Source organism: Hipposideros armiger, unplaced genomic scaffold, assembly GCF_001890085.2.
Source record: "Hipposideros armiger isolate ML-2016 unplaced genomic scaffold, ASM189008v1 scaffold_297, whole genome shotgun sequence".
Lineage (NCBI taxonomy): Eukaryota > Metazoa > Chordata > Mammalia > Chiroptera > Hipposideridae > Hipposideros > Hipposideros armiger.
The window spans coordinates 1,130,671-1,142,692 of NW_017731647.1; the positions used below are offsets into that span (position 1 = coordinate 1,130,671).

General features: G+C 36.0%; 1 protein-coding gene across 5 annotated transcripts in view; it reads right to left on the reverse strand.

The window, feature by feature from the left end:
* Positions 1-12,022, reverse strand: part of PHTF1 (putative homeodomain transcription factor 1) — a 53,973-nt gene that overhangs the window by 13,698 nt on the left and 28,253 nt on the right. For all 5 annotated transcript variants that reach the window (XM_019659198.1, XM_019659196.1, XM_019659197.1 and 2 more), the window contains 8 exons: positions 9,604-9,673; positions 8,454-8,612; positions 5,881-6,037; positions 4,437-4,571; positions 3,090-3,249; positions 2,036-2,209; positions 1,834-1,923; positions 418-639 (listed from right to left, as the gene is read on the reverse strand). In XM_019659198.1, the coding sequence (XP_019514743.1) occupies positions 418-639; positions 1,834-1,923; positions 2,036-2,209; positions 3,090-3,249; positions 4,437-4,571; positions 5,881-6,037; positions 8,454-8,612; positions 9,604-9,673 (1,167 nt within the window). The remainder of the gene's footprint in view (positions 1-417; positions 640-1,833; positions 1,924-2,035; positions 2,210-3,089; positions 3,250-4,436; positions 4,572-5,880; positions 6,038-8,453; positions 8,613-9,603; positions 9,674-12,022) is intronic.

Genomic DNA, 12,022 nt, shown 5'->3' on the forward strand with positions numbered 1-12,022 from the left:
AAATCTAAAATTAAAATAGCATCACTTCGTTTATATACTATTAAAGAAGCAAGCAATGTCATTTCCTAGTAACTCAATATATAATACTGGGATGTCTACAAAAACGTAATATGAGGTTGATGTACCATTCAAACAACTTCAGTCATATAAAATGAATATTAAGGATCATTCTACGGAAAATGATGAGATAAAGTATTATGAAGAAAAATGTAGGATGGGGCAACTCTAGAGTACTTCCCCCCAAGTTCTAACCCCAACATCTTCACTTACCAGCTATGCTCAATTGCCTCATCCTAAATTACGGATAACAGCTGTATCTAACTTATAGGAGTATTACAAAGTTAAATGAGATAATACAGTGTCTGGCACATGGTAAGTACGCAATAAATATTAGTCGTTACTATCACCTTTACATACCTGCTGAAAAACGTCCTCTTTGGGGTCATGTTTGGTCCCTGAGTGAAGGGTATTCCCATGGGCCCCCTCACTGTCACTGGTGACAGATGATCTGCACTCTGGGCCATGCAGCAGGTCATCCCATAACATATCCTCGGTCTCCGAGTCATGGCGGGTGCTTTCTGAGTCTCTTCTCGACATGTTGAGGCTTCGAGAACCTCCACTCACACCAGATCGAGAGCCCTTCAAAGGAAAACAAAACAACATTTTTTTCATTCATTTTAAAAAACAATGATATATCTGAAATAAAATGAAAACAAGTTATCTATGGCAATGGCTGGCAAGCTTTCATAAGCTGATCACCATGTATTCATTTGTTCACAAGGCTTCACATAATAATACATTTTAATATTTAAATGTTACACTCTGATGACTCTCTAACAAGCAGGACTTTAAAAGGATTCCCTCTGAGAAGTTACTGGCAAGTCAGGGGATTGTTCAACTCAGGTGTCCTGGGGTGGAGTGGTTCCTGCAAGCATTTCCAGAGGACCAAGCCTGGATGTGGGCATGGCTGAGCCCTCTGACGCCCAAAGTTTCCCCTACTCTAAACATTGTGAGGGTGTCTATAGAGACCTACAGAGTCATGTCCAGGAGCCCAGCCAAACACAGAAAAGGATAATCAGCAGAGAAAAGGACGGACCTTACAGCTCTCCTGCAGCACAAACATAAAGATAACAATTTGTCCATGACCCCGATTGCCTCGTCATTTGAAACCAAAACCATATCACCACCGTGTACCCTGCTCACCTCTGAGTTATTATATTCCAAATGTACCATATGCCCATCAGTCTTCCTGATGGGATTTACTGCTCCCATCTCTCGGGGGTCCTTTCCCAAGTCTGTCCTTATCAGCATCAATCCCACTTAACATGGGACTGAAAGATGTTTAAGAACAAACTCCATATTCCAAGTGGACATTAAGTAAGCCTCTCATCACTTGAGGATTGAGTAGCCTCATTCTGAGCATCACCAATGATAACTTTTTTTTTTTTTAAGATTTTTATTGGGGAACGTGTATTTTTCCAGGACCCATCAGCTCCAAGTCAAATAGTTGTTTCAATCTAGTTGTGGAGGGCGCAGCTCAGCTGCTCACGTGGGGATGAATTGGCAACCTTGGTGTTGTGAGCACTGCGCTCTAACCAACTGAGCTAACCAGCTGCCCTACCAATGATACTTTTAAGATCAAAGTGAAAAGAGGTCATTCTCTTTCTGAGGGTGAGTAGTCATATAGAAGCTGCTAGATAGGTGGACAGGCAGTTGGAGGCAGAAGAGGGACAGGCAAATATAAACACCATTTCGGGACAACTGATTAAAAAGGAATGAATAATGTTATTACACTGGAGAACACACCTTACAGCGATCTCTCAAAAGAATTACCTGGCTGAAGGCCGCTGACTCAAATTCTGATTCGGCCAGGCTATCTGAATCCCGCACGATATGACACCACTTGGTCGTGGTTTTCTTTACCTACCAAAACAAGCACGCCCATAAACAACAGGAAAACATATTAAATACCCTGTGACTGCTCAAGGATTTAGGAGTTAATGCCTATACTTTTGTAAATTAAAAGAAAAATTACCTGAGAGTTTATGTGCCTTGAAAGTATTGATTTTCTATTCTTGACTTCATAACCATTGTCACTGGAGGCCCCTTCCACGCTCCGGCGCAATATCATCATCTGTGTCCGGGCTTCACCATCTTCCTCACTTGACAGGTCATCTGACATCCCATTCCCCACACGCCCAAAAGCCTCCTGCAAACAGAACAGTCATTCCTTCACAGAGGACAGCCCAAAATACTCTAGTCAACTGCACACGTAAAAACAAAAGAGCATGTAACACTAAGAAGCCGTAAAAGTCAATTAAAGCGAAACTAAGCAAACGGATACAGTGCTTGATCTCAGTAAAGCACTGAACTGGAAGCTAAATAGCCTAATAATGAGGCAGCGTTATGCAGCTAAGAGGCACAGCTGGAGTCAAACTCTAACTCTGAATCACAGCTCTTCTGCTGACTAGCTATGTCATCTTAGGCAAGTTACTGTATCTCTCTGGGGTTCAGCTTCCTTGTCTGAAAAGCAATGATAATCAAAACACCTAGCTCACAGAGTTGCTGAAGAAAAAAAAAAAATGAAAGGAGCTACTAGGTGTAAAGACTTAGAATAGTGCCTGGTTGTAGCAATGACTCAAACATTTTAGCTATCTGTGTAACTATGAAATGATACAGTTTAACAAATGAGAAAAGATATTTCAAGACTATAAAGTAGAAGTGTTGTTAGTTAGAGACACAGAGCAGACCATCTCTACCTAAACCTAGGAAATAGTTTCCTGAATCTTACCACACCACCACTGCCTCTCTGAAATAGGACACAGCCACCTCTGCACTAATCTGTTTATTAAGCTTTCCCAGCCTGCTGCAGAGACTGGGTCAGTAGCAGATGCAATAACAAGTTCTTGTCCTAGAAATTAGAAGCATAAGCTACAGTCTTCATGTAACAATCTCCTTTCCATGTCCTTAACATATTTGTGAAGACAAATTATGCAAATCTATTAGCATCTATTAGCAGAGCATAAGAATAGGAAAATTTACACTGGAAATAAAAGGTTTTGTTATATTTATACTGATCGAAATCTTACCCCACGGCACTTTTCTCCATCTGAAAATTTGGCTTTCTCTGTCATCTGCCACATTTTAATATCTGGTCGACTTTGTCTCTTCTTAATGATAGGATGCAGACAACTTGAGTCATTGTCAGTTTCGGTACCTTTGTTACATATTAATTTTACTCTTTTAATCCTATTTTTTCAAAAAGGAAAAAAGATTACTGACTAGTTTTCTGAAAGTAATATCTTCCATAAAATGACTCTCTTCTGAGGAGTACAATATCTTATTTTGGATATCAAGAAAATTCAGAAATCACATTTTTCAGATTTCTACTGTAGCTCGCTAAGGGTATAGAAAGACAGGATACAGATAATCTCTAGTCTCCAAAGACTCATGTCAATTAATTGAGAGGAAGCCTGGACTTCAGTTTTGCAAGGAAGTAGGTTCAGTCTTCTCCACTTTCCCTCTCAGACACAACGCCAATCCCCACCTCACACTACCTGTTGGTGCCATTTGATGGAATGTCCTCCCCTCTCCTGTCCTTCAAAGCCTGACATCTCTCAGCTTCTTCATGACTCCTGTTGACTACGTCACCCCAGAATAATCACTCCATCTGCTGAATCGCATGGCCTCTCGTCAGCATGTAATCATTTATAACATTTTTATATTGCTGTGCCTTCATCATACCTGCTACTCTTATCTTCCTAATTAGATGGTATAATAAAATCACTGAGAACGGGGATTCCCAGTGCCCAGCACAATGTTCAGTATGAAGAACTCACACACCTCAACTAAAGAGTGAAATGTAGACATGTTTTCAGAAAAATATGTGAACATACTTCTCATCTTCAAAAAGGGAATTGTAAAAGAACTTTATTTCTGAGTCTCACTCATTATTATACGGCACAATAAGTATTTCTCTGAGTCATACTGGTACTGTCACGGCCTGCAAAACCATGACGAAGGCATTTCTTGGACCCATTTCTCTTTCTGTCCTATTGCCCGTCGACACCAGATTCCTGCCCTGCACACCATTACGAATGAGGTATCGGCTTTCGCATTGAAAAATACGTCATCTTTTTAAAATCCTTCTTTCTCTCAGGTGGCTTAAAATATTTACCCTTTCTGAGTACTTGTATTTCTGTAATCTGTGCTTTAAAAAAATCATTAAAGATCAAACAGAATGAAAGTTTCATGGTAGATGACGGGACTTACAGGTAACATGACAGACACCAGAGAAATTTCGAGTAATTCACTGGAGAGCCCTTAAAAATCACATCATAATGATAATACGCTTACACTATCTACTCCTATGACCTAATCAGATGATATACTATGTAAACACTAATATGAATAGAAAATCAAGTAAAACTTCCCACCTGTTGCCAAAGAGAGTCCCCCAAAAACCACGAATAAAGGGTACAGGTCCCACAGTTTCTACTCCTCTGACTTTATCAGGGGAGTTATTTCCATTTTCTCGGCTCCCATCACCATTTACAGTTTTTCGTAATTTTCTATAAAAAAATAATATTTCAATAACTTCAGATTATTCAAGACCTTTTCCATTTCTGTCCAAAATATTCCTCCAGAAAACTATGCTAACAGATTACTACCTGAAATTAAAAATAGTGAACTTCATGTAATGAGGACAAATGTGCAGGAATATTTCTGACTTAAGGGCAAAAACTGGTTCCAAGCCAAAGTCCTCGGGCTATCGTTTTGTTCAGTCATTAGAGAAAGGGAACTGCTATTCAAAAAAATTATGAGAAGGAAAATTTTCACCTCTATAACAGTCTTTCAGGCCCCACTGGCCTGAAAAGACTATATTTAAAGAAGAAACAATTTCTTTAAATATAGATGTCAGAAATTGACCCATGAGGTACATTTAATCAGGAGATCACAAAATAATAGCAACTGATCACTTATTATTGATATCCTATGCAGTTAAAAGAGATATCCTAGAAATACCAACGAGACACAGTACACTTCATTTCCTCAGTAAACATTAAATCGACTGAACTGAATTTTCAAGGAATCTTCTTTTTTGGGAAAAAGAATTATTTTGAAAATAATATTGAAAAATAAGAATAAATATTTATTATTTATTAAAATTTATTGCACCAAATGAAAAAAATCTTATTTAGTGGCTGCTTAGGGAACAAAAATCTATAGATATTCTGAGGAAAGATTATACCACATATACTTAAGAAACCTTTAATAATTTCAAAACCCACACATACCACATAACCAATAAAAACATGACGTGAATTCAATGTGTAGAAAAGTCAAGTCAATCTTTATTAAAAATTTATTAGGTTGTTGGAAAAGTCATGACACATTTTTGCAACGAAAAACAGAAAAAATATGTCATGACTTCCGACAACCCAATAGAACACTTAGAAATCCATTTTTCTTATAAACTACTACTGAAGGCAAAATTTTATTTCATTAACCCAATGTACTAAGATCCCTGTTTATTCTGAATTTTCAATTTTTGATTAAGACTGAATTTTGAAGAATGTTTTTTCAAAATCAGTATGACAAATTTTAATAAAGAATACTATAGGAATAGTACGAGAATTTCCTTTTAAGCAACTCTATTTAATGACAAAAATCCCACACTGGATTAAAAGTTCATGACTAAGTTTCTAAGCATCAAGGAGAAAAGTGAAAAGCAAAGTAGTTATATTTTTTAGGCCAAGAAATAACAAAAACTATATGCAAATTGAAAAATATTTTTATTACTTTAATCAAAGATTTTTTAACTGTCTACCATGCGTCTCCCAGAAAATACACAACTACAAGTGTAATTTCTCATCTCACCTTCGTCTCCGATTTCCATTATTTCCTGATGGCCTTGTTATCTGAGTAGACACAATTTGACAGTGGACAGTACCCACGAGTAACATAAGGCACAAGGGTCCAAGTACTTCACTTACATTCACAATAGGCATCATAAAATATAACACGAGTGCTATCACTGAAAGGAAGAGATTTCAACATGCAACACATTAGGGCTCAACTCTAATAATTACACAAATTATTTCTACAAAAAAATCTATCATTTTAAAAAGTACACAAGTGAAAAATAATTTCCAATAATACAATCTACCTGCACATTAGCCGAGTAAAAACCTGAAGCTCCTTCTGGCAGTCCGATAATCTTAGGAGAATAACCATACAAATTGATAATGCAGAAAATGTAGCCCAGAAATAGGCCACAGTAAACATGAAAATCTACTATATATAATTTATCTCAACAATGAAATAAATTCTTCAATAACAAGCTCATAGAAAAATATTTAACATTCCCCTTACCAGTGACCAAAGAAATGCACATTAAATGAGCACAATTCTAGTTTTTGTATATCAAATTAGGTAACAATTTTTAAATTATAATAATGCAGGTCAGATTGTGGTAAAACAGGCACTCTCATCCACTGCTTTCCAAAAAATTATGTCTCCAACAATTTCACTATATGTACTTAAAAGCCTTAAAATGTTGACATTCTTGGGTCTGTTAATTCTGCTTCAGAGAATAAATGCTAAAGAAATAAATGAAAAATTTTATTCACGATGGCATTAAGAGGAAAAAAACCAGAAACAACCTAAATGCTTACAATATGGGAACAGTCACATAAGTGACGGTTTTATAAAATTTTATATAATGGAATATTAAAGCCACTATAAAAAGGTATTTATGGTAAATCCATATGATAGATTTATACAGACATTAAAATGAGTTTTAAATGATGGTGTTTCCAAACAATGGAATATTATATAGCCATTAAAATGATAGTTATGAAGATTTAATTACAATTCAATAAAATTTAAAATTCTGCCCCTTATTCACACTAACCCACATTTTGAGTACTCAGTAGCAACACATGGCCAACAGTTACCATACTGGGCAGAGCCGACATAGAACATTCCTATTATCCCAGAAATTCTATTGGATGGCACTGTCACAACTTTAGAAAATTAAACTCATAGGTTGTAAATTCACAGATATATTTTTCATTCTATAACTTAATTAAAAAAAAACCAAAAACAAACATAAGCAAAATCACCCTAAATCCTCTCAACCTAACCCAACCTTCACTACTCTGTTCTCATTCGTGTCTTTTTGCACAGGTACAACTGTAGTGTACACTGCCCATTTTCAGAAAGTATTCCCAGGGGGCATTGGCGATATAGTAGCAAAGAGAATATACTGGGTCTCTGCACATGGTGAGAAGAGAAAAAACAATATCAGGTAGTGATGTGTAATGCAGAAATTAAAGTAGATTCCTGTGATGGTGACTGGGGAATGGAAGGACAATTTAGAAAGTATAGATAGGGACGGACTCTCTCTGAAAGTTACATCTGAGCTGAGATCTTAAAAATGAGAAAAAAGATGGCCATGTGAGAAGCCTTAAGATAGTTTCAAGGAGAAAGAAAGGCTCTGTGTGAGGAACAAAAAGGAGCCATTGTGCCTCGAGTGGCGAGGAGGAGAGGGGTAAGACACGACATCTAAGATGTTAGCAGGAAAAAAGTGGTCAAGAGGAGTGGAGTTGTATTCTAATGGCCATGAGAAGTCACTAAAAGGTTCTACGCAGGAAAATGATACGGTTGTTGTTTTAAAAGATTTCCCTAACTGCTGTGAAAAGAACAGGAGGTAGAAAGAAGACTCAGAGTAGACATTCGAGTGGTCTAAGCAAAGAGAGGCTGGTGCTGTGGACTATGATGGCTGCTGTAGTGACTGAGATAATAGAGTTAAGACATGTTTTGGAGGCCAAACTCACAGATTTGGTGACAGACTGGATGTGAGGGTTGATGGCAACGAAGAATAGGGATACCTAATTTTTCAATTGAAAACTGGGTGATTGATGATATCATTTAATTAAATGTAGGCTGTCCTAAAAAGAAACAAGTTTGTACAAAATTTGTTAAAAAAAAAAAATTAAGAGTTCCATTTTGGATATGATTAAGTTCAAGAAACTTATTAACTCTCCACAAAAACAGTCACGCCAGAGAGTTCTGCCCTGAAGATATAAAATTGAGAATCACCAGTATACCAATTATATTTAATGCAATGGTGCTTGATGAAAATACCTAGAGAACAGAATCTGGGCTCCAACCTTGAGATAATCCAATATTTGAAAGTCAGACAGAAGAAAAGATTGAGAAGGCCTGGCCAGTGAGGCATGTAGGAAGACATTCAAGAGAGGAGAGAGAGTTCAATAGTTGTGCTTGCTCTCTGTGAGCAAATAATTTTAAGATGATCTCCAAATGGTGTGTGTCCTTTCATTTCTTTGCACGTTAAACATCAAATGTAAGAACTGTAAGGTCTGCATTAATCTACTAGCAAAAGCAGCTAAAAAACTGTCATAACTGATTCCATCTCCACCAATTACCTTGCATGAGGTAAAGCAGTAGCAGCCAAACAAAGATTCTTAAAGAGGTAACCTGAATCCACCAATTGCTGAACAATGGGAAAAATACAACTCGAACAAGTCCCTTCCGGGTCAGAGATGTCCATGGAATTTCAGGTTTGGCTTTGGCAAATGTTGAGCCTTTAAATACACAATAAAACAAAACATCAAACATTTATGTACACTATACTAGTGCTCACTTGTAAGACTATTAAAAACAGGTGAGAGCAAAAACCAGCATACAGCCTGTTCAGTTAAAAAGAATGGTCTTTGATGTTCATTAAATGTAATAACTTCTTGTCTCACTCGCCAGGACAGGAGCTCAAAATGAGTCTGGCTCACTTGAATGTTATACAATATATTTTTCTTAATTACACAACATTACGTCTCCAATTTCATCCCTCCTTCACCCTTACGGAAACCATGTACCATATCTTGCCGTGTATAATGAAAATGAGCACTTTTTTGCCCAAATTTGTGAGGGAAAAATGATGCGCATTATACAGGGGTAGCACTAATTCCGTATCTATATAAATGTTTTTAATTCTTTTTTTATGCTTATTGAGTTAAATGTGTAACTCTAGAAATCAATAATGATATCCATATGCAAAATAATACCCTGGAATACAGTAATCAGTTTTGTTGAATTTACCATGAACTTGCAACAAGGAAGAGTTTTTGACCTTCTATGATACGTAAATATTGTAAATTTGTTACTGGTACATAAAATTTCTTGTACTTATATCTGTTCTTATGTTTTGTAAATATTTGGTACATAAAATTTATTGTACCACAGTATGTTTTTAAAAATGCTAAAATTCCTTTACTACAAAAACAAGTACCTAAATTAAACAAAAATTTGATTTAAAAAATTAAAACAAAAGATTTTTTTCCCTGAACGTTTGGGCCAAAAACATGGGTGTGCATTATACACGGCCAAATACGGTAATTCATGTAGCCACACAGTAATAAAGCAAAGGGAAAAGAAGGCTAAAGCCTGGATGAGAAGGAAAAAAACATTACTTTTGGGAACTAAACTACACTATCATATAGAGGAGATATCTAAACATAATCTTTGGTACCACTATAAAATAATTATATATGTAAGAAACAAACCAAATTTGGAACTCACCTCTGATTAAGTCAACATCAATCAAGTCTGGCTTTATGTGACCCATCTTTTTTGGTTTGTTTTTGAAGCCCTAGGATGAAACAAAACAAAAACAGAAATAAAGAAAAAAAAACCTTTTAAATACAAAAGGTAAACTTGTATTTCTTTTTCTCTATATCTGACTCCCTTCTACTAGGAATATTTAATCCTAATGCTCCTTAAAGGAACTTGTCATTAATATTTGTTTTAGTTTTATTAAGTAATGCATGGATACACTTTTATCACTTTTTAAAATAATCGCAAAGTGCCAAAAGATCAGTTATGTGAAAAATAGTAATCCCCTGACCCATATCTCCTCCCAATTTTAATCACTAAAAACAACTTTTTTTTTTAGCTGATTCTCTTGGTATGTACTTCGATACCTCTAGATAATATCTTTTTACTGCTATTGTTAAATTTATTGATTTTAGAAATCTACTGACTCCTAATCTGTAAGAATTTAGCTCTATTTCATTACTAATCCCTATATCCTAACTTGCAGTCCAAAAATATATCTTCACAATATCATGATATTGACTTTTTGACAAATCAGTAATTACAGTATGATCTCCATGAAATATCATTCCCTGTAAGCTGTATTTTATACTCTTCCATTTACTCTATGAGGTCAAAATATTTATCATTTGCCAAACACTCAGATGTCAGAAAATTAATCAAAGTCCTTTTTCTCTAAAAAAATCTTTTTTAAAAATCCTGGCAACATGCTTCCCAGAACCCTCTCTCTTCCTGTTCCAACTGGACTAGTTGCTCGCTGGCATGCTACACAGCTGTAACCCCAGGACTTCCCTTCACTGTCACCCTGACAATTCCCTTCACCTCTCTCTGTGGTTTGGTAAATCCCTACGTCCTATACCCTGTGTCTTCTCGGAGCACATCCTTCAGTAGCTTCCTGAGAAAGGGGTCAGAAAAGATAGTTTTTTAAATCCTTGCATGTCTGAAAATGAATTCATTCTACCCTCAGACCTTTTTAAAAGTTGCACTATGTGCAGAATTTACATGCAGAATTCTAAGTTGTTAATAATTTTCCTTCAGGAATTAAGACATTGTTCCATTGTTTTCTGAAACATTGTTCCATTTGTTTTCTGTTGCAAATTCCAGTGCCATTCTGATTCCTGATCCTTTGCATGTAAATTATTTCTTTCCTCAATCCTCACTTTATTCATGGTGTTCAGGAATTTCTAATGATGTGCCTTGATATGAGTCTTTCATCATCTACTGTGCTGAGATTCCTTTCTATACGAAAATTCAAGTCTTTCTGTTTTGAGGAAGTTTTCTATATTTTTATATTTCTTCCAAGACTTTTTAACTTTTCTCTCCTATTTTCTACCTTTTTTGTCTTTTTGTTCTGCTTTCTGTAAATTTCCTCAAATTCTATTAATTTTTTCATTTTGATTCTTTGGACTCATTTCTTTCTATTCTCTTTCATATTGGAGGATTTCTTCAAATATCTATTGTAGTAATCATTGGATCTCCATTTATATATTCAAATGAGGAGCTAAAAGCTTAATGGACCTAATATTCTACTTCTAGGTATATACCCAAGAGAAATGTGTACAAACATCACTAATTAATGTGTACAAAATGTTCATAGAAGTATTATTTATAAGTGGTCCAACTGGAAATTACCCATCAGCAACTGAAGAATGGATCTACCATCCATCAACAGTAGAATGGATAAATAATTGTGGTGTTATATTGAATAAACTACAATTATGCAACAACATGAATGAACCTCACAAACATAATGCTGAACAAAAGAAATTAAGACTCAAAGGTATATGTATTGTATAATTCCATTTACATACAGTTCAAAAAAGGGCATGTGCAAGTAGTCAGGATACTGGTTACCTTCATGGTGGCAGTGACTGCAAGAGCATGTGAGGGGAGCTTCTGTGGGGCTGCTAATATTCCATTTCTTGATCTGAGTGTTTGTTACATGGTTATGTTGTTTGTGAAAATCCTTCAAGCTGTACACTTATAATTCTGTCATACATGTGTCTGTGTACATAAGTATATTCATATTTACTGAATATGTTTTACTTCAATACAAAAATTTTTTAATTTACTGGAAGCTCTGTGTACGTGAGTATAGCTTATAGATTTGGGACTTCACTGGAGGGTAGTCAAGCAGAAAGCTTGAGGGACTCGCCAGATGTCAATATATCTGGAGGCAGTTTTTCTGGGGTCATTTACATTGATGGAATCAATTATCAATATCTGGAAGCATTTTTTCTGAGGTCATTCAAGGCTCTTCAAAATTATCCTCCATCATTGGGCCGGCCGAGTGGCACAATGGTTAAAAACTGGCTTGGGACGCCAGAGGGCCCCGGTTCGGATCCCACATATGAGGGCCAGTGACACTGCCCTCTTCAGCTAAGAT